Source organism: Mytilus edulis, chromosome 10, assembly GCF_963676685.1.
Source record: "Mytilus edulis chromosome 10, xbMytEdul2.2, whole genome shotgun sequence".
In the NCBI taxonomy this organism is placed as follows: Eukaryota; Metazoa; Mollusca; class Bivalvia; order Mytilida; family Mytilidae; genus Mytilus; species Mytilus edulis.
The window spans coordinates 38,278,893-38,303,592 of NC_092353.1; the positions used below are offsets into that span (position 1 = coordinate 38,278,893).

The 24,700-nt window shown below is 31.6% G+C and overlaps 1 protein-coding gene across 1 annotated transcript; it reads right to left on the reverse strand.

The window, feature by feature from the left end:
- Positions 1-14,865: 14,865 nt before the first annotated feature.
- On the reverse strand, positions 14,866-24,160 carry LOC139491092 (steroid 17-alpha-hydroxylase/17,20 lyase-like). The gene is made up of 6 exons (XM_071278402.1): positions 23,361-24,160; positions 21,139-21,225; positions 20,085-20,294; positions 19,378-19,547; positions 16,812-16,915; positions 14,866-15,805 (listed from the first exon to the last, which is right to left on the reverse strand). The coding sequence occupies exons 1-6, from the start codon at positions 24,057-24,059 to the stop codon at positions 15,567-15,569; spliced, it is 1,509 nt and encodes a 502-aa protein (XP_071134503.1). The 5' UTR covers positions 24,060-24,160; the 3' UTR covers positions 14,866-15,566.
- Positions 24,161-24,700: the final 540 nt, after the last annotated feature.

The window sequence follows — 24,700 nt, forward strand, 5'->3', positions numbered from 1 at the left end:
ACTGTCTGCTGTAAAATATATACCGTAAATGTTGACATTTAGATTTCGCTTTGTGTTTGTCTCAATGAGGTTATGTAACTCATCTCCTTTTATTCGTATGCAACGAAAATATTTAAGGGGGCATACTTTTTATTAACCTAGACAACTACGGTGTATGAATCTGGTTTCAACAGTAGCCACACGCACTATAAAAACGCCGGAAAATGACACTTTTTTTCGTCGTGTTTGATCACAATGGAAAAGATCATATAATTATATTATAGGTTGCTCACAAATATAAAACATATTGATGAAGTCATTGATATTGCGCTCACTCTCACATATAGGGACGAAGAAACACTGTACGTTAAGCTAATTCTTTCGAGCTCGTTATGGGTTAGAGAGGAGCAGTTCCGAATGTATATTTTTCTTTTAAGGACTCTTCACTCGCAGTTGCAATTTGAAATTTGTATAAGGCAGAGGGATGGAAGGTCCAAACGTACTATCCTAATATTTTAAGTCATGACTTCTTCCTCAAACTTAAAGTATGTCGCCCCATCACCTTTTCAAGGCTATACAATCACCTGTCATTTTGTGCGATAAACAAATAACTTATCCATGTCTAATATGTTACAGTTCGGACAATTCTAATTCATAAAGAAATCATTACACGTTTACAAACGTACAATAGCTGACATGTTCAAAACGTTAACAGCATATATATCCTAGCGGTGTTTTATCTCTTTTGAGACCTGAAAACACTTGAATTCATATATACTAGAATATATTAGGGTCTGGATTAGAGTTTTTCATTTCATTATTCTTTTTTTTTTTTTTTATCTTTTATAAAACTGAGAATGGAAAGGGGAATATGTCCAAGAAACAACAATCGAAAATCCCGCACCCGGAGGTGGTCCTCAGCTGGCCCCTAAATAGAATTGTGTTCTAGTTCACACTTCACTTAAAACATATAAATGAACAAAAAATAACAAATAACGAAGACCAGGGGCCTGTCTATCGAAACTGTCCTAAGATTGGTCCTAAGTATTTCTTAGGACAGAAGTTCGGATAAAGATAGGACCGACTTACGACACGTCTCAGCATGCACATTAGGAATATCTTAGCTAGGACGTCCTAACTGATGTCCTAAGTATTAGCGGGAAAAAAATACAAACCGAATATAAAAAAAAAGTAATTATGATATCATATTTTATCAATAATTTTATTTCAAATATGGTTAATTAGAATCAGAGGCGGATTTAGAGGGGGCCCAGGGGGCCCGGCCCCCCCCTTTTTGGGAAAAAATTTGGTTGCTTATATAGGGAATCATTGAAGCGTGACTGGAGTGGGCCCCCTCTTAGGTCAGTCAGTGGGCCCCAACTTATGAAAATTTCTGGATACGCCACTGAGAATCTAATAACGTGTAATAATGTGTAGTTTTAAATTAAAGGTAATAAATTATTTTTGTAAAATAATTGTACATTTAAAATGTATGGAAAAAAACATGACACAAAAATAAAAAAATAACAAACTAACTGTAAACAAGATATATAATACGTAAAAATCATAACATGTTTTTGAGTGAGTTGAATTCGAAGTGTCACATTTTCATCCTTTAACAGTTCAAATGCAAATCTCGTGCATTATTCATATCATTACGGAGAATTTCAAATAGTTTTACTACTGCTTTAAAATTAAAGAATACGCGTAAAAATGAACAAAAGCCGAAATTCGAATGTATCATAAAGTTAGAACCATCCTAAGACCATCTTAAGACACCTAAATTGGTATCCTAAAGTTAGGACAATTCCTAGGATTTTCCTAAGTTGCGACATGTTTTATAAACCCATTTAGGACTAAGTTGGTCTTAGGACACGTCCTAATTCTAAGAGAGCTTCGATAAACAGGCCCCACGAGGCTCCTGACTTGGGATAGGCGCAAAATGCTGCTGTACAATTTTTCTCTATTCTTTATTTATTTTATCATGTATTCCTTATTATTTATTTTATCATGTATTCCTTATTATTTATTTTATCATGTATTCCTTATTATTTATTTTATCATGTATTCCTTATTATTTATAATACATCACCCCATTATTCTCTTTTTTTATTTTTTGGCTTAAATGTTTCTCTTTTATTTATTATTTTTACTCTTTATTCGGAACTTTTAATTCCCATCTAGACTTTCATATATTAAACAAAATGACACAGAAGGAATTTGATCTAAGGGAGCTACCATTTGATTTTTATGGGGGGGGGGCTAGGATGAAATTTGAAAAAAATAGGCAGGACAGAATTTGATTAAAAAAAAGGCAGGATGAGACACTTGCCAAAAAAAAAGGTCAGGACGACAATTTAGGTCAAAAAAAGTCAGGACCGAACAGAGTGAAAAATAAAAAGGCAGGACAGAGATTACAGCTAAAAAAAATGCAGGACAAAATTTTTCATCCTAGCCCCCCCCCCCCCCCCCCCATAAAAATCAAATGGTAGCTCCCTAAATGACAAACATATTTGTATGCCTTTGAATCAAAATTTATAACTTTATCTGAAGCTCATTTTCAAATATTCCCTTTTAATTACATCAACAATTAGAACGTGTCATCATTTGCATTGAAATATTATCTAGTCTTTGAAAAGATATTATTATTAAATCTTCTCGGTATAAATTTTCTATTTAATAAATCATATCCCAAAATATGAAACGATAACAAGTTTATTAGAAACAAATTCCTCAAGACAAAATAATAACCCCATAGATGACATTTATATACATAATAAAATAAAATCTTTTGCAGAAGCTCTTTTACCAAAAAATGATGAAAACATTAAAATTTGATTTATACGTTATACTAAATATTTCACAGCTAATAAAAGACGGTAGCATAAAGTGGTCATAATACATTATAAAAAATACATTTATACTGCACTCGTTCTATTTGAGCAGTCAAATTGCGTTGACCGTATATTTCTATGTCATATCGATCTACAGTCACTGACATGATATCACTTTTCCTCATGAATATTTAAATAGAAATTGCCGAGATTATAATTAATTATTCATACGACCTATTCAAACTGTTCTTGTTTTCAATGTATACAACGACTCAAACTTACTTCTTTTGCAATTTTTATAAAAAAAATCATACTTCACTAGTTAATATGATTGGTCTGCATACTATAATATACAATTACTGTCTTTTGATGAGGTAAATATGGGTTTTATTGACTTTTGAAAAAAATGATATTCACTGAGGCCGACGGCCGAAGTGAATATAAGTTTTTCAAAAGTCAATAAAACCCCATATTTACCGAAACAAAAGACAGTAATTGTTTTATTCCATAGTCCGAGAGAAGAAAATGTATCTAATGACAAACATACACCAATATTTTTTTTTACATGAAACTTTTTACCATAACGTTGCATGTAAAAGCGCGTGACGTTTAGCGCGGTGAATAACACTTTCTCAGGTGAATATGCTTTTTTATTCAAAATCCAATTCATATAGAGAAACCTACTAAAATAATACCAATATGGAATAATTTAGTTCATTCTTAAACAAATTCGTTCACCATCGATTGCGAATTTCAACAGGTAAATGTACATTTCATCGTGTTGTATATTTCTCCGCCTGCATGATATGAGGCCTTTTTATAAAAGGGGGAAGTTTCCCAATATTTAAATCCATAGTGACATTAACACATTAAACAACAATTGAAATGTTTTTTTTAGATTGCAGTATAAAGACAATAATAGAACATTGACTTGACACATCAACGATATAAGGATTCGGCCCGAAACGGGGAAAAAGCTCGGTAGTGCCTCGCATTTCCCCGTTTCTAAGCCTCATCCTTATATTGTTGATATGTCAAGTCAATGCACTTTTATTGTCTTTTAATATTGATAATATTTTTTATAAATGAAATGTTCCTTTAATTGTTTTATGTAGTCATGGAGATGTCATTACCACATGTCTCCAAAACAAAAAAGTTTGTTAATTAACGATAAAATACATAAAAATCGATGACCATGATGGATCGACAACATCGATTAAGAGTATATAGATAATCTACCCCAACAGGCCCGATATATCGCAAATAAACGATCAATAGACTTTTTTTCAAATTTCCGAGTATCTTTTTTTCGACATGTTTCCTTTTCTGCGGTTGGACATCCTAGAACTAGGTTGTCGCTGAGCCGGCTTTATTTCGTGCATTATTGTCTGAATTTTGTTGGACAGAAAATGGATTATCAACCAGTCTTTGACCAGACTAATCCGATAATATACTCATTTTCAAAACACTGGGTCCCTCACATTAGAAAATCAAATGGTTATCCCCTGACATTTAGGATCAGATAAGATTGTTCCACTTAAAACAGATAAGTCGATTACTTTCAATAAGAAAACGAACATTACAGTAGTTGTCGTCTGTTTATTTGGTTCATACATGTTTCTCGTTTCTTGTTTTTATATAGATTAAACTGTTGGTTTTCCCGTTTGAATGGTTTTATACTAGTAATTTTTGGGACCCTTTATCTTGCTGTTCGGTGTGAGCCAAGGCTCTGTGTTGAAGGCCGTACCTTGACCTATAATGGTTTACTTTTATAAATTGTTACTTGGATGGAGAGCTGTCTCATTGGCACTCATACCACATCTTCCTCTATCTATTATCTTAGAACATGAAACATCCTTAACGAGTCGACCAATATCTTCAAAGTTGAACTTGTATGTGTGAACCGAGTAAAATCGTAAAGTTTGACAAGCATGGGGCGGAATGAGCAATGCAAAAGATGAAGTAGCCTTTTCGAACCGAGCAATATCTTGTAGGCTGGGTTGCGTTTAATATCGTAGAAGCTACATATATCTACATAGGGCTACGTAGATTTTTTACCATTGAGCTCGTAGCTAGACTAGTTGCTAAATAGATTCAGATATCAGCTAGGCTAGCTACACGTTCAGTAGTAAATAATCTACGTAGCCCTATGTAGCTGCTACGATATTTGAACACAACCCCGTGTGAACCGAGCGATATCGTAAAAGTTGCTCTAGCTTGTGTGAACTGAGCAATATATTGAAAGCTAACAAGCCAGTGCGATCCTAGCAATATCTTAGTCTCTGTGAAGCAAGCAATTATCTTAAATCTGAACTAGCCAGTGTAAACCGAACAATATCTTAGAAGCTGAACTAGCATGTGTGAACCGAGCAATATCTTAAAAGTGTAAGCCGAACATTATCTTTGAAGCTGAACTAGCATGTGCGAACCGAGCGATATCTTATCAGCTGATTTCTAGAAAGTGTGAACCGAGCAATATTCTAAAAAAAAAAATAACCAGCCCGTGTTATCCATATCAAGCAGTCTCTGAAGCTAGTACCAAATCACAAGTGTTTTTTTATTTTGAAAAATAAAAAGTCTTGTTCTATATTTTTTTCAAGGTTGTATACAAACAGTAGTTTAATACATTGTTTTACAAACTTTGTTTTGTTATGACCGAGATAGAATACCAATGTGAAAGCCTATATATATATATATATATATTGAATTGTGTACCTGTAACTTTGATTGACAGTTCAATGTTGAACTTGAACTTGATCTTACATTGTTATAGGTTTAAATGGAAAAATTCTCATTCATGATTTTCTTAAATCAATCAATGGCAAACCAGGTTAGAGGACATTCAAATATTTAACGCTTTGGTAGTTCAATTATTTTTTTATGAAATAATATGCTTTGTAACGGTTTAAATTAAACACAATACAATTTTATAAACATATATTCTGGCAGGTATGCACTATCGTTTAAATATTGCTCATAGATGAAATGTGTCCATGATATAGTCTTTAACCCTTTAATCTCCATTGCATTCGATGTTGTTTTTATCGTCACCATTAAGGATAATTAAATGTCTATACCATAACTTATGATTAGGTGAATAATTCTTTTAGTAAATTCTTTTGTGGTGTAACAGCGTTGCACGGAGTACAGTTTGTATGAAGCGCAGAATCCTGCTATGACTTAAAAACACGATTTCTATCAAGTTTTTTTTAAAATTTACCTGGACACTTTATTTGGGAAGCGCATGTCATCATTATTGAAATGAAGGTTAATTTCAGAATAATGCCAGATTTCTGCTAGCCAATCAAAATAACGTTTTATAGTCATATTGTGATTGAAATACTTATGGTGTCGGTAAGTCGTCATGAATTATTATATATGTTTTTACATGATTCTGCAAGAGCATGGAGTAGTCTATGACAGAACAGTGCCTATTAAAATGTAATAAAACTGATAATTTATTCACGGTTAATAGTGTCTTGTGTGTGTTCAAGATATGTTTAAGTATGTGTTTAGGACTTCGGCTATTGTAAAATATGTGTTTATGATAAGGTACAGTATACGTTCATGATATGGTAAAGTATATGTTCATGATTTGGTAAAGTACAATGTATATGTTCATGATATTAAGTATATGGACATGATATGGTAAAGTATATGTTCATGATATTAAGTATATGTTCATGATATGGTAAAGTATATGTTCATGATTTGGTAAAGTATGTGTTCATGATATTAAGTATATGGTCATGCTATGGTACAGTATATGTTCATGATATGATAAAGTATATGTTCATGATTTGGTAATGTATATCTTCATGATTTGGTAAAGTATATGTTCAGTGTATGGTACAGTATTTGTTCATGATATAAAGTATATGTTCATGATTTGGTAATTTATATGTTCAGGATATGGTAATTTATGTGTTAATGATATGATACAGTATATGTTCATGATTTGGTACAGTATATGTTCATGATATGGTAAAGTATATGTTCATGATTTGTTACAGTACATGTACATGTTTATGGTATGGTATGGTAAAGTTCATGCTATGATAAAGTATATGTTCATGATTTGTTACAGTACATGTACATGTTCATGGCATGGTAAATTCATACTATAGTTGAGTATATGTTAATTGATATAGGAAGATGTGGTGTGAGTGCCAATGAGACAACTCTCCATCCAAATAACAATTTAAAAAAAAGTAAACCATTATAGGTCAATGTACGGCCTTCAATACGGAGCCTTGGCTCACACCGAACATCAAGCTATAAAGGGCCCCAAAATTACTAGGGTAAAACCATTCAATCGGGAAAACCAACGGTCTAATCTATATAAAATTTAAAAAAAACCCGAGAAACACGTATAAATTACATAAATAACGACAACTACTGTACATCCGATTCCTTACTTAAGACGGTTTGTTACAGTACATGAACATGTTCATGGTATGGTTAAATTCCTGATATGGTAAAGTATATGTTCTTGATTTGGTACAGTATATGTTAATGATATGGTAAAGTATATGTTCATATGTTCATAATTTGGTAATTTATATTTCATAATTTGGTAAAGTATATGTTAATGATTTGGTAAAGTATATGTTCATGATTTGGTACAGTATATGTTTATGATTTGGTACAGTATATGTTCATGATATTGTAAAGTATATGTTTATGATTTGGTAAAGTATATGTTTATGATTTGGTAAAGTAAATGTTCATGATATGGTAAAGTATATGTTTATGATTTGGTAAAGTTTATGTTCATGATATGATAAAGTATATGTTCATGATTTGGTAAAGTTAATGTTCATGATATGATAAAGTATATGTTCATGATATGGTAAAGTATATGTTCATGATTTGGTAAAGTTTATGTTCATGATATGGTACAGTGTATGTTCATGATTTGGTAAAGTATATGTTCATGATTTGGTAAAGTATATGTTCATGATATGGTACAGTGTATGTTAATGATTTGGTAAAGTATATGTTTATGATTTGGTAAAGTATATGTTCATGATTTGGTAAAGTATATGTTTATGATATGATAAAGTATGTGTTCAGATTTGGTAAAGTATGTGTTTATGATATGATAAAGTATATGTTCATGATATGATAAAGTATATGTTCATGATATGGTAAAGTATATGTTCATGATTTGGTAAAGTTTATGTTCATGATATGATAAAGTATATGTTCATGATATGGTAAAGTATATGTTCATGATTTGGTAAAGTTTATGTTCATGATATGGTACAGTGTATGTTCATGATTTGGTAAAGTATATGTTCATGATTTGGTAAAGTATATGTTCATGGTATGGTACAGTGTATGTTCATGATTTGGTAAAGTATATGTTAATGATTTGGTAAAGTATATGTTAATGATTTGGTACAGTATATGTTAATGATATAATAGAATATATATTTATGATTTGGTACCGTAGATGTTCATGATATGGTAAAGTATATGTTCATGATTTGGTAAAGTAAGTTCATGATATGGTACAGTATACGTTCATGATATGGAAAAGTATATGTTCATGATTTGGTACAGTATATGTTCAAGATTTGTTAAAGTATGTGTTCATGATATAGTACAGTATATGTTCATGATTTAGTACAGTATATGTTCATGATTCATGATAAGGTCCAGTATTTGTTCATGATTCACGATAAGGTACAGTATAAGTTCATGATATGGTAAAGTATATGATCATGATTTGTTGCAGCACATGTACATTTTCATGAAATTGTAAAGTTCATTATAGGGTAAAGTATATGTTCTTAATTTGGTACAGTATATGTTCATGCTATGGTACAGTAAATGTTCATAATTTGGTACAGTATATGTCCATGATATTGTAAAGTATATGTTCATGATTTGGTAAAGTATATGTTCATGATTTGGTAAAGTATATGTTTATGATTTGATAGAGTATATTTTTTTATTTGGTAAGTTATATGTTCATGCTATGGTAAAGTGTATGTTCATGATTTGGTAATGTATATGTTCCTGATTTGGTAAAGTTTCTGTTCATGATAGTGTAAAGTATATGTTCATGGTTTGGTAAAGTACATGTGTTCAGGATATGGTAAAAATTGCATGCGTTCATTATAATGTACATGTATATGTTCATGATTATATTAATTATGCATATTTGAATTCAGAATTATCAATGTTCATATGAAAGTGTATGCTTAAGATTAGATTAATAGTGTTTGCCTTCCTAATAATGTTTATATCTATTGTGTATTTGAGATAGTATACGATAATCTTGTATGCCCTCTGAATAAATGGTTATGTTGTAAATATGTGTTTATGATAACGTTTAGAATGCAAACTTTAAAAATTATGTTTCTTTAATTTTCATACTATTTTCACATTTCTTGAGTGGTGTTAGAAAAATATTTCTCATCATTAGTGACATATCTGTTCTCAGTAAATGATTGGTCGAAATTTAATTATGACGTTATATTTTTCTTGATTTCTTCTGAATTTGCCATTGTGACGTCCTGAATTGCGACCATGCCTGATGATACCACATATATAGAACACAACTTTCTGTAAATCTTTAAAAAGAAAGGATTGAAATCATATTAAAGAGAAACAGATTCCACTATATCTCGTGTATTTCGATATTTCTCAACTGTCAACAGTTAAATTGTAATTATCTAAAAAGCTCGGCAAGCCTCGGGCTTTAAATATCAAAATTTAAGTGTCCCCAGTGGAGAAATATCGTAACACATCCATTGCAGTGATTGTATCTATATTTATGATGTAATTACGTGATACTTAACTCACTTATTTGCATGCGTTCAAAATAATGTTTGTGTTCAAGATAAGGTTCATTGTACATGCGTTCGCGATGCATGTGTTTGATTTCAATGAACACTACTAGTATCTATGGATCAGAGCTAGGATGAAAAATTGTGTCTTTCATTTTTTTAGTGGTAATCTCTGTTCTTCCTTTTTATGTTTCACTCTATTCGGTCCTGCATTTTTTTAATCAGTTTATCCTGACTTTTGTTAAACTAATAAATTTGTCATCCTGCCTTTTTTTTTTATGTCAAGCTACTCATCCCGCACTTTTTTTCCAAATTTCATCCTAGTAGCCTGGATTTGCAGCTTTTGCCTCATTAAGGACGGCGGATCATTCTAGCAATATAATTCATAGCACGGTTGGTTAAGGTAAAAATAATAAGTGTTTACGTGTAAGGAAGCTAATTTTTGTGTACTTTATGTCACTCTTTTCTGTTTTGTATATACATTAAAGATTATTTATTATGTAAAATTACAAAAGATGTCATTTAAAGTGACAATGTCATTGCGACTGAAATTCTTATCATTCCGTTCGACAAAAAATGTAACAGAAATGTTCAGAACGCGTGAAAGTTGTCATAAATCTGCAAATATTTACACAAATCGTGTTTTGATCTATAAAAAAAAGTCTAACGGTTTTACGTTCTTGTCCACTTAAACATGTTATATAGATATATATTCATTATTTTCACATACAAACAAAAACAAATAACCAAGACCATGGTCTAGATAGTATGCATATGTTCGTTAGGCTCATATTTACGCATTCTTGTCATACTTAGAGATCGAATTAACCCCGCCAAATATAGTTAACAATGGAATTAAAATTACAGCGATACAATTTCTTTTTTTTACTTATTATTTTTTTAAACTAGTATCACATGATTGTATATTATTATGTCAAGGAAGCTCTTTTTCAAAGATAATGTGGAAATAAGGATTAATTTCTTTTGCTTTTACATTTATTGCTTCATAAGAAAAATCGTCTTGACCATGCATGAAATATTTCAGTGCCACTGGACGTTTAGCAATCAACAATCAATCAATTATTGATTAAAATGACCGAATGTGTCTTTCTAGCTCCACTTTCTGGTAAAAAAAAAACCATATACGAATAAGCCTCCGTGGGTGGTAGGGTTTATACTTATTTGTTTCCCTACATTTACAGCTTAAGGGGGCTCCTGGGTATAAATGAATTTTTTTTTCTAATATAGGATTTCGCTATATTTTTTCATAAATGAACTTTATCATATACTTAAAAGAAAAATGAAATAAAAAAATGGGGTCACCGTTCATTTAAGCTAAAATCTGCCTCTAGAAGAAGCATACATTTTTGTTAATGTCCTTTTTTTCTGTTGAACTAATAGGAGAAAAAGAGGAAATATCGAAATAAAAAAATAACCTAATATAAGAAATCGCTTAAATTTTACAATTATTTAGTTTATGTACAGCTTATTTGAAAACAATAATAAAAAATATAGGTCACCGATGAGTTAAAAAAGATATTTTAAATTTAAGGCCAAAAAATGGCATTTTTGCACCAAAGGGAGATAATTTGGAGCTTTTTCAATTTTTAAAGTCATCTGGGGCCAAACCAAATAATTTTTTTGGGTTGTTTTTTGTACCATATCATAAAGTAAGAACTAATAGTGTAATAAATAAAATTTGTAATGAAAAAATAAAGGTTTAATTTTTTGCTAAAATTTTTGTACCCATGAGCCACCTTAAGGTGGTACCTAACACTACAGGGAGATAACTCTGTAAAATCAACAGAACGTTTTAATGACGTTGTGTTTTAAAGGGAATATTAAGCTTCTCAATGATCAAAATGAGTGTTTGTCAAACTGCTATATAACCAGTGTATTTTTTCTGATTAAACGGTTGTTTCAATTTTTTTGATTTTTTTTATATTTTTGTCAAAGGGTCAAAGTAAATACTTTGTCAAAATTTTAAGAAAATTAAACGAGCCAAATTAATTTTAGTTCAGGTGTTAGGTACCACCTTAACTAAACACAAAACGTTATCTGATTTACGTTAAAAACTAGCAATTCTTTTTTGAAACCTTGCATACATCTTCATTATTTTAATTTTGTACATGTATTTTTAAAAAGGTGACATGGTTCAAATCTCTCTAGGTTTTATCTCCTGTATAATAAATGGGAAACTGGTACATTTAATTTCATAATGCATATTTCTGGCCTACATACCTGTCAAAATATGGTAATGTAAGATAATTTCACATCTTTTTTTTTACAAGACCACCAACATGGCATGTATTGTTGAGTGCATCACTCACAAGATGGATAGATAAAATCTTTTTGATATAAATTGTATACTTAGAATTGAACGTGATAAGCTGTAATATTTGAAGTTGATGTCAACCAACTAAGTATCAAAATATTGTTATAGTAGTTCCGAAAGAGAGGCAAAGATACAAATGGAAAACAAACTGACAATGCCATGTTACCCTTCCGGAGCACCTGAGATCACCCCTAGTTTTTTGGTGGGGTTCGTTTTGTTTATTCTTTAGTTTTCTATGTTGTGTCATATGTGCGTCTTTTTCATTTTTAGCCATGGCATTGTCAGTTTGTTTTAGATTTATAAGTTTGACTGTCCCTTGGGTATCTTTCGCCCCTCTTTTAGAAAAAAAAACCGAACAAAAGATAAACAGCAGGACATACATAAAAGACAACATAAAAACAAAAGACTTCGAACAACAAACAAAACTGAACGGTAGCGATCTCAGGTTTTCCTGAAGTATACGCATATATATACTGTTTCAAACCCGTCCCAATGAGTGTTTGTACATCATGTACTTTAATGGGCAGGTTTTTTTTTTTAATTCAGAAGTGATTTATATAGCAGCATTAAAATAATGCATCATAGAGAGATTGGTCGTTTAAAGATATACTTTGATATATAGCGGATACAGTAAATGATAGCTATGACTTTTGGGAGTAAAACAAAAACAGCTCATGTAGCAAATTTGAAAGAAAAAACTAATTAAAAACAACTAGGAAGTTTGCGTTGGAAAACACTCATCAATTTTTTATAATGTTTATATAAATATAAAATTATGTTTAGTTCGTAACTTCTGTATTTATTTAAAGAGATTTAGAGGACTAGGCCGTCGGCGGATCCAGGGGGATCTCTTTTGTGGGAAAAATGTTCATGCACCATCGTCATATTTTAAGACTTGGACAAATTTGTTCCACTAGTAGCTCCGCACCGTAATGCGAAGCAATAAAACAAATCAGTTATAAAAAGTATATGATATTATAAATGAAATTCAGTGGTTTTGATCCTAGTATAACATTTGTTGTCATTCTTTAAGCAGTACATGAGCTTTACATTCAAGGACTAGTTCAAACATATATCTTTATAATCGTAGACAATTTACTTGACAGATATATCATGCTCGTTTGTCAGTCCGATCCGACAATGTTAAGTTGTCTCATATTTATGTACATTCCAACGACTTCATACTCCTCAATCAAACGAACAAGGAAATAATGCTTTGTAGTACATAGCAAGCGTACAAATTGAATTTTGAGTACTTATAAGTACGGGAATATGCAGACAAATAGGCTGCAAAACATGACCCGTTCTAATTTCATTTGTACCATTGAACTATTAAGTGTAGACTTACAAACATAGCACGCGTTATAATTTTTTTTTTATACATTGTGACTTGGGTTGTCTCATTGGTACCCATACCACATCTTCTTACTTATATTGTTTTTGAATAACGCACGAAGAAGGACAACAAATGTTATACTAGGATCAAAAGCACTGAATTTCATTTATAATATCATACACTTTTTATTACTGATTTGTTTTATTGCTTCGCATTACGTTGCGGAGCTATTAGTTTCAGTCGATGAAAGGAAAATTCTCTAATATTCGGACAAACACCCGACCGGATGATGTCACATCTTACAAAGTCTATCCAAAATTATTTTTGCAAAGTATTCCGCTGAATCCAGTGCTAGGGGCTGTCTGAAACTTTCAGTGAGGTGAGAGTTTTTTGTTGTACCGTGTTGAGGCCTCAATGTGACTTTGAGATGAAGAACAGCAGTAAAAGCCCCGTTCCTTTTCTTTTTGTGGGGTTTTGTTCAATGTGAATGTACTGATTTTGTGTCATGGATTGATACACCATATCCTTTGTTTTTCTATTACTTCAGCTATCAATATTTTGTATGCAATTATCAGAAATAGACGAAGATATGGCCCATTTCCACGGCATTTGTTGTACCAACAGGATTAAAATCGGATCCATGCACATATTGCTTCTGGTTAAACTCATATGTAGATATCTTTGAAATATGTGTTTCATTCGGTACTGGGGATAATTTTAAATAAAACATAGTTAAGTATGTATTGCTTTGCATTTATGAAGACTTATGGTCCTACATTCTGTCGCAATAATATACTATTTGTTGCATTGCACATGGTCATACATTTTTCAGACTGTTTATGACGTTTTACGCTAAATCCGTTGGATGTTTTCTGATTTATACTTTTGTCTGTCAGAAAATGATTTCTTGCTTTTGGCTTTGAACTAGCTTTTAGAAATTACGAGTTATATTTGCTAGGTTATTTGTGTCCTTTGTTTTTATGTTAGATGATGTTTGTATTCGTGTCAACCTGATTAATTCGCAACTAGATGTAAATGAAAATAATGTTCATCTGACAGAAAATGCTAAACTTTGATTCAGATGAATTTTAATTTTGCCAACGTCGAATGTGTTTATTAGTGTTTTTTTGCCTTTTTTGTAAATGCCTTAAGTATAAAAACTATATATGTATATACATCCAAATTGCAGCTGTATATGGTACCGAGATTTTTATCATATATTTAAAAGTATGACAAAATTGTTTAAAATTATATTAATACTGTTGATATTTTGTGACGATTGGAAGACTTTTAGAAAAATTGTCATATGACAATTTAGCCCTACCTCTATCGTAAGGGGGAAACCATTTAAATTCAAGAGGGGGTTATAGTTTTTTTTGTTTTAGTCAGATTTTCTTTCTCAAAATAAAACACTATAGGATATCAGGAAGTTCTGGGTTCAGAAAATGTTTGTTCCATTTGCTTGTCCACAATCATCATTCTCATCAAATGGGGGATCAGAATGGGTTTTTTTAGGGGGAAAAACATAATCCTCCCTTATAGGTAAATGGTTGTTCCCTTATTACGGAATTAAGACGACGATAATTTTCAATCTCAGTTTATTTATCAACAACAAATTTTAAATAAAAACAATAAATATAATAACAAATACATGTTTGTCTATAAATACAAATAAAGTTGATAAAATATCTCGTTGTGCAGCTTATTTTTAACAAATGCATCTCACTAGAGAAATTATTATGATATACAATTTCAATATTTATAATAAATATTCATTAATATACATTATACATAAACGTATTACAGTCTTCTTTCTTTTTTTACTCTTACTCTCTCATTCGTGCAAAAATTAGCAAACACATTTTCGCTTATATATGAAAGTTGACATAGAATGTGAATAAATGGAAATGGATTATAATCATAATATCACAGTGTATACCAAGCCCAACAAGGCATCTAGCATTACACACATCAGGGGCGGAGCCAGGATTTTTGAAAAGAGGGCATAATTCTAGAAACGTAATAGACACTGCCGAGATCAGCAAGTCGAAATTTGGTCGATGTTATGCTAAAAAATCACATAAATCGTGAGCAACAAGATATTTGAATAAAAATTATAATAGCGTAAGCCCTTTTCACCCAATCCTGGATCCGCCACTGCACACATACACACACTTTTTTACTATCACAACATTGAACACAAAATATATTGCACTTTAAAAACTGTATGATTGAGTTTTTGCATTGTAAATTGGACGGAACCGATAAAATTGTCGTTTTGTTCACTTCCGCTCCTCTAAGATAATTTTAAACGGAAGTGGACGCATTGTCAGACCAGAAAGTCCTTTAGTGTCAGGAAGTGGTTCGTTTTCTGGACATTTTATAGAGTACTTGGATAACAAACATCCGCAGAAAAGAAATACTTCCATTTTTGCTATAACTGAACCAAGGCAAACTCGATTACCAATTCCAAAGGGAAGATAGCTGTATCGTTCACTTGGATTGTGATGCAGGAATCTCTCTGAAAGAAGAAGATGAAAAGAATTTTAAGGTGTAAAAAGGTCATTTTGTGTTAAGCAAATATTTTTGCATCTTTATCTTTTATTTATTGTGGAACTTGGTTTTCCGACCACAATTTGTTTGCGAATTTGTTTTATCACCAAAACAAATAGCAGCCCACGTTCACATATTATAAAGTGTAACGTAATTGTGACCAACATGTGACACATTTAATCAATTTCGTTATCATTTTTCTTTTGATGTACATTAATCTTAAAACCTACTAGCCTTGGAAAACAGCACACACATGTGACCTACTCTTACAAAACGGACAAACAAATACAAGATGATAACATATAGGCTTTGATGTTTTCGAAACGGACTAATAATATCATCGCGTTTAGACCACGAATGCATTTTGAACTGAATTTTAAATGTACGCATTGTTATGCGTTTACTTTCTACATTGGCTAGAGGTATAGGGGGGGGGGGGGGGGGGGGAGATCTCATAAACATGTTTAGTCCCGCCGCATTTTTGCGCCTGTCCCAAGTCGGTAGCCTCTGGCCTTTGTTAGTTTTGTATTATTTTAATTTTAGTTTCCTGTGTTGGAAATTAGTATGGCGTTCATTATCACTGAACTAGTATATATTTGTTTAGGGGCCAGCTGAGGGAATTTCTAGCTACATTGAAGACCTGTTGGTGACCTTCTGCTGTTGTTTTTTTCTATGGTCGGGTTGTTGTCTCTTTGACACATTCCCCATTTCCATTCTCAATTTTATTATAGAGATTTTTCTTGGAAAGAACTTTTTTTCTATCTTAAAAAAAAAAGAAAAACCTTTTTTCAAACCACACAGAAAAATGATTTTTGTTATCAATGTTGTATCTTAAATTTTTTTAACATATCAATTTCTTTCCTACCCGGTATACCTATTTTAGGTTTTCATTTTTTACTTGTAAAATTGTATTACTAGCCCCTTTGTCTTCATAGTGTGTAAATATGGGATCCTCAAAACTAAATGTAACTAACCTGGATTGAATACGTAGGGATCCTTCCATGATTGGTCATCGTGATGTATTCCCCAAATATTCATAATCACCATCGTATCTTTAGGGATATGGTAACCGTCTAGTCTGAAAAAAAAGTTAAATAATACATTAGTGAAACCAACTTGTATCACTGCTGGTTACTACGTGGGTTACTCAAATTGTGTGGTCTAATCTTATTACATTATAAAATCATAGAATAATTGAGCAAGGCCAACTCGAATCATCCCATTTAATGATAGGGTTCGTACTTTTGTTTTCAGTCTTTATTTTCATATGTGGACTGGAAACATAAATTACAGATTAGATAAGGCTAGCTCGAATAACGATAAAATTACTGTTAGATTTCGTGTCGCTTTATCATTCTTTAGTTCTCTCTATTCGTTTTTTTTTCATTTGGCCATGGTGATTTGGTTAATCTTTCTTTGATTACCCATTGGTTCCTTAAAATTCTTCTTTTTTTTTTTAAATTCATTGGAAATTGTATAACCAAATATTTAAATAGACAACTGTAAATATAAAAAAGAAGTGTGTGGTATGATTGCCAATGAAACAACTCTCCACAAGAGACCAAAATGACACAGAAGTTCGTTTTTAGGAATTTTGCATAGTACATTAAAAGCAACCCAAGTTCCTAAAAACCGACATATCTATATACAGTCACACACACACCAACATTTAATATTAGAGAGTTTCGAAGTGGAAAATGTTTGATATGTTTTAATATAATTTCCCGTCCATTTTATTGTCGAGCCTTCGACTTTAGTCGAAAAAGCGAGACATAGCGATCCTACATGGCGTCGGCGTCGTCGGCGGCGTCCACAAATATTCACTCTGTGGTTAAAGTTTTTGAAATTTTAATAACTTTCTTAAACTATCCTTGAATTGTACGAAACTTGTACAGAAGCTTGTTTATGTTCATAAGATAGTATCCAGAAGTAAATTTTGTAAAAATAAAATTCCATTTTTTCCGTATTTTACTTATAAGTGGACTTAGTTTTTTCTGCCAGGAAACATTACATTCACTCTGTGGTTAAAGTTTTTAAAATTTAAATAACTTTCTTAAACTATCCTGGAATTGTAAGAAACTTGGCCAGAAGCTTGTTTAAGATCAGAAGATAGTATCCAGAATTAAATTTTGTAAAAATAAAATTCTATTTTTCCCGTATTTTACTTATAAATGGACTTAGTTTTTCTTCCAGTTAACATTACATACAGTCTGCATTTAAAGTATTTAAAACATTTTTTAAGATTCTTAAACTAGGCTGGATTTTTACCAAACTTGGACAGAAGCTTCTGACAATCAAAAGATAGAATCGAGTGGAATAATTTTATTGATTTTTTTCATCATTTTTGATGAGTGTGTGATTAACTGCAAAAGTAGGCGAGACACTGGGTTCCGCGGAACCCTTACAAATTTTTAGTGACCTAAATGAAAAGATTAACAGAACAGTACATTTTTCGATGCTTTAAATAGAGCAAAATGACTATCTTTAAACTTTCAATTCTAAATTAAGCAAACATTTACCCAAATAGTTCATCCATATAATCTATTTAAAGCTTAAATAAGATATATTTCAAGTTGTCTAGGACGACTTAAATACCATATAGTCATAAATATTACTATTTAACCTACTTAGAATAGAATAAAATAAAACTTATTGTGTTTAAGGTTTCCCTATCTACCTTTTTATGCAATAAAACGCCTACCCGAAATTATATTGGCACTTTTAATAATGAATCGTGACAAAATTGTCATATCTCTTTATAAACCCATGGTATAAAAGTGAAAATAAAAAAAAATCCTACCTACCTGCCTAACAACCCTGCTTTTCTTAAGGGCATACGATACAGTTTTGATCCTGTATTTACAGTTTGATGAAAATTTCCATATAGAGTAGTTTTTGCCTGCTTAAATCAAATATGCAATAAAAAATATACCTTCATGTGCTACTTTTTGAGTTAAATGAGGTCGAAATTTTGTATATTTGCTCAAAATTCGGATTTCTTTCTGCAAAATGTCGTTTTAAAAAATAGGGGTCCATGCACTCGTTTTCAAATTAAATCGTAATTGATCTGCCGCCTTATATGACGTTATATACCGTTAATAAGGGTTTGAAGAAAACTGAGCTTTGTAACGTGAGATGACGTTTCATTTGCAACCGTAACATTTCATTTTCTTTTTAACTGATATCGATATCATCAGGGATTGCTGATACAAAACGATTGCCTTTTATAGTATTACACATACATATAAAAAAAGAAGATGTGGTATGTCCGGATTGCCAATGCGACAATTCTCCACAAGAGATCAAATGACACAGAAATTGACAACTATAGGTTACCGTACGGACTTCAACAATGACCAAAGCCCATACCGCATAGTCAGCTATAAAAGGCCCCGAAATGACAATGCAAATCAATTCAAACGAGAAAACTGACGGCCTAATTTGCCTGTTCACTTGTATTTACTAGCTAATAACTAATTGTGTGCATCTTGAAGTGAATCAGTTCTGTGTTAATACAAATTAAATGCAATTAATACTCACGTTGTATCAGACATAGTCCGATGAGGAAATCCTACAGGCAACACACAGGCAATTCTTAAAACTTCTTTGATACAAGCCTCCAGTATAGGATAACTCCCTCTATCAAATGGGGAGGGGATGCCGCTCTCATCGGTCTTTGATTTGAGTTCCTGATATATACGGTCTTGCCACTGTAAAAAGAAGAAATATGTTTAATACCTTAATTTGTATTGGCCACTCCACAAAAAGTACGCACAATGTAGAGTAAATGAAAAGGATGCATATTGTCTTTGTATAAATGTAAGTTTACACTTGCGAAATACATAAACAATAAAAATGAAATAAGTAGGTAGATTTTGTTGTTTTGATCCTCAATGCATTCTCATTCTTTCTCCCAAAATTTAATTTTCTTTCTAACCAAAGGTCTTTTAATTTTAAAACACAGGTCCTTTTACTCAAATTGTCAACGTATGAGCTCGTTTATTATCATTTTGCCTTATGAGGAGAATAGCCCGCGCTCTGGGCTTCGGGCTTAATCCTAATTTTATTATTGGGATCCAGGCGGCACATTGTCAGATTTGTGGTCCTTTGAGTAATGGTTTGGGACTCAGCTGAACAGAGCCGACTCCGGACTACAAGCTCCAAAAGTAAAAGGTATGGACCGTAAATATGAGCGCTTAATATCGCATGACATAGATAAAATAAATAAATATAAAACAATTACTTACCTCTGGATGACGAATCATATAGATCATGAACCATAGTATAGACATTGTTGTAGATTCTATCCCTCCTCCAAAAAGTTCATACACTATATGTCCAATGTTACAATCTGATAGACGCTCTAAGTCTACCGTGTTGTTTGTTGCCGTTGCTTCCATTTGTAAAAACAACATAGTGTCTACAAGATCTCGGCTAACACCTTCAGTAATAGTTTCCTAAATTGAAAATTATATAGTATTAAACTACGTTGTAAATTTAATAACAACATTATATAAAGATCCAACATAATTGGAGAGACGAAGACGATATCCCTGCACGTAGAGAACGACCATTTAACTTCAAAAAGGGGGGGGGGGGTCATGATTTTTTTCCTAAAAAATATTATGGTTCCTAATTTATAAAAAAACTATTCTGTTTAAGCAGATAACAACAACAAAAATTATTCTGAATCCAGATTTTTCCCATGGCTTATAGTATTAAATTTTGAGAAAAAACAATTTGAATGATGGCGTCGAAAAAACAAATAAAAATGTTCGCGATTTTTTTTTTCTGAATTAGCAAAAAACATAACCCCTTGAAGTTAAATGGTTATTCCCTTTTTCGAATTTCTGTATCTATTCAATACTAAAATAAATCTAATTCACGAAGTAAAAGAGACACAGTGAAGACAATTATTGATATTAACATTTAAAATATACTTATATTTTCCTATTTTCCCGCCCCATACAAATGAGGGCCCTCATGGGGTTTTTGATTATGTGATTACTTGGCCGTTTTTTTTAATGATTATTTGATTATTAAGCCAAATATTTCATGATTATTTGATTACCTAGGACTGTATTTTTAGTTTATGATTATTTGATTACTAAAGATAAGCAAATATTTAATGATTATGTGATTATATTGGCAAAAAAATGGTGATTATGTGATAACTAGGACCCCCCCATGAGGGGCCTCACAAATCAAACTACAACAAAAGTTAAAAGAAATAGTGTTCAACTTTGTACAATATATTACTTATTTCCAGTTAAAACAGGATATAAAAAAGCAATCCCTTACCCTGTGTTCTTTTAAGACGTTAGCCATCCAGTCATCTTTTTTGGCAAGACTTTTCTTGAACCGTTTCCAACTTGGAATAGGAAAATGCTGAAAAAAACATTTGTTTACATTAATTAGAACTAGAACGAATAGATATAAAAGTTAAACGGAAATAAATAAATGAATAAATACAATAATAAAGTATAAGAATCCGAATTATGGGATTTAGTTTTCTTGTTATAAAGTAAACGAAACAATTTCTATAATTAACAGGCAAGAAGAGAACCAGTTATTATTAAAGTCTTAAGTTAAGATATTCAATGTCGCTAGAGTAGTTGCCAATGTCTTGAACATCCGTCGAAGAATGACAGAAACAAAAAGAAAAATAAAGAGAGAGAAAAAAGGAGACAAAAGGTTCATAATAAAATAGGAAGACAAGTAATTTTTACAACCAATAAATATCAAGGAAAACGCAGTCATCTCCTTTTCATATTTAGATTGAGCAACATGCGAACTGACTGAAAGCCAGGAGTGAACTCGGGTGCACCGGAAGCTTAAAAAACTGATGGAGGTTTAAATGTGGACTTTGATCCTTTAGTTTGTTTACCTTATAGTACATCCGAAGATTAAGTTCATAACCTGGCATTTGCCCCTGCTACTTATTACATTGTTTACAAATAATTGTGATATGACAATGATTAATATGAAGGTTTGACTGACCCGTGGTGATTCATGCCATTTGGAATAGTTTACAGTATAATGAACACCTGCGCATATGAATGAAATCTAGTTGAACCGTAGAAAGGGTGATGCGGTGTGGATAAAACTTCCTAGTTTTGTGAAGAGGAAAGGGGGTGGTGCCAGTTAGATCTTAGATAGATTCATAAAAAAAGTTATTTTTGGAAAATTTTATTAGAATTTGATTAAAAAAAACAACAACTTATATATGTAAAACGTTATTAGAATAAACTGAGAAATATCGAGAAAAAAACCCACAACCGTTTCATATTAGAAATGTGCATAAAAAATGGTAGGATTTGAAAAATACATGTACATTCCCGAAGCATAAAGATAAAATATGCTTTCCCATTAAATTATAAAAATGTTTTCAAAACAAAACATTCAAAGATGAATTTATACTATTAGAAAAGAGCCCATTAATTTATCGTTTGACGTTTTCCAACAGATAGATAAGATAAGTTGAAATATTCAACAAATTGTAATTTGCAAATCATTTCAGCAAATATTTCAAAAAATGAAGATTTTTTTACAATTTTAAAGTGTTTCATGATGAAAGTAAACTCATATTTTAAAAGCAATGTTGATACACTTTGGAAGGATACCAAATTCCTGCGTAATATCGATGACAGCGATATTTCATCTGAGAAGGAAAGATATTTGTGCTCTAGATTTGGAAATACCTAAATTAATCTACAAATAAACATGGAACATCTACCCCACTCAGTCAAACATTTGAGGATTGGCTATGCAAATAAAATATACATTCAAGGCTACACTTTTCACAAATTTAAATATCCCCTATCTTGTTTTTATGAATGACTTTCCCGCAGTGATTACAGGTATGTCGTTCATTCAATCGGATGGGCTGTATTAGATTACTGAAATATGATAAAAATAGTATTCTCATCCCCATTCAATAGGATTGTTAATACAATCACATTTTTTGTCGTAGCTGAAGTTTGCACTACAGTACAATGGGGTTAAATGAAATCGAAATGCAACGTTTTGTCTGAAGATATATTTACTTGGCAGTATATCAAAATAGTTTTAACCGTTTAAAAGTCGGTGAGAATGTTGAAAGTTTTGTTTTCACATGCTGATTTATTTTGAATAATGATGCGTTTCTTAAAAGTACAAGACAATTTCACAACCAACTACATATTTTCTGAAATGTAATTAAACTTATTTACGAAGCTTATAGTAGATTTATTTTTAATGTTTATATTTAATGTATTGTTTTTTTATCTCTTTTTTTTTATTATTGCGAAACAGTTCTCTTTAAACTAATACTAGATTAAAGTAGATTTATTTTTAATGTTTATATTCAGTTATTGGGTTTCCCCCCTTTTCTTCCGCAACAGTACCCTTTAAAGTACTATTATATTTATACTCGAAGAGATAGAGAGAATACTATTAACTAAATAAAATATTATGTATTATATAATTTGCTTGTATACTAAAAACAAAAACAAACAAATAAGTAAAGGAATAAATTGACTCACCTCTAGCCATGGAATCATATCAACAATATTAAAACTTTCTATATTGTCAACAATATCCTGTATAATTCGGAGTTGTGTATGGAATTCCTCGTCCACTTTCGCAAATCTTTTGTTGAGTATACACTGGCATAATACATTGGCAACAACTCTGGCGACGTCAAACTTCGGATCGAATGGCTTCCCTGATTTACATAATTCTTCAAGTGTCTGATGGAAACTACCAGCTTCCTGATGTAAAATGTTTGTTAGTTTGTCTTTTCCTTGTTTCGTCTGAGAAGCAAGAAAGTGGTGGACGATTTTTCTGTGAAATTTTAGTTCTGGACCAACATCGTTCATACAAATATCATGTCCTTCACCCAACATTACTTCAACAGTTTTTCTTGTCCTTGGTCGACCTGAGAACACTCTTCCTTGTCTGACAAAACTCTTTACAACTGCATTCATTGTGTTTATAACAATAACACTCTCTCCTCCAAGTTTTAACCATACCAAATCTCCATATGTTTTACTCAAATCGGTCAAGGCAATATGTAAGTCCTTGCCAAATAGCTGAATGATGTTTCCTAGTAACGGCAGGGCTCGTGGTCCTGGAGGTAAAAGAGCTCTGGTCTTTCGTGAGTCTAAGTAAACATAAGTTAGAGTGAACGTTATAATTCCTAATAGCAATGTACATGCCCAATCGAGAAATATCGGATTCATTTTGTATTCTATGTTGTAAACAATGTAAAACAGTCTTTCTTTTTAATATTTTATATAATAATAACTATAAACGTCTCACTTTAAACGCTATTTACTAATGTATTGGATTTGTAAAGGACGTAGTATTATAGTAAAAATCACATGGCGAAAGGTAGGTGTGCGTAAAGCTTTGCTACATGATTGGTTGAGCAAGTCATCTGACTTTGTTTATAAACATTATGGAATTAAATGTCAATCACGTGACATGTCTAGGTTAGTATGCCAGAGATATAATTTTGTCTACGAAATATGAATGAATTTGAACAGGCAAAAAAATAAATGAATTATTAAAACAAAACGATTTGTTTCCTTTTTCTTTTTAAATGGAACTCATTTCAATATGTTCAGTCGATCGTAAAAATGATATGATGTTTATTGATTGTAATCAATACATCTGCTTCAGGAATTTTCTTGTTAGAAAGTTTTAAATGAATTTCACCACGAACAAGTAGAATAACACATATAAATAGAAATTAAGTTTAAACCAAATATAACCAATGAGGAATTTCCTGAAAAATGAACTTATGATAGGTTTAAACTATTTCATAATATTTCGATCTTATGGCGGGGACCTAACTTGAAAATGACAGTTATAATATTAA

Excerpts from the sequence above, each read along its gene's own strand:
- LOC139491092 (XM_071278402.1), bottom strand. The coding sequence starts at position 24,059 with ATGAATCCGATATTTCTCGATTGGGCATGTACATTGCTATTAGGAATT. Across the intron at positions 20,295-21,138 it reads ACGTCTTAAAAGAACACAGG|GAAACTATTACTGAAGGTGT; the intron begins GTAAGGGATTGC and ends TTTTCAATTTAG. Across the intron at positions 16,916-19,377 it reads CGGACTATGTCTGATACAAC|ACTAGACGGTTACCATATCC; the intron begins GTGAGTATTAAT and ends CTTTTTTTTCAG.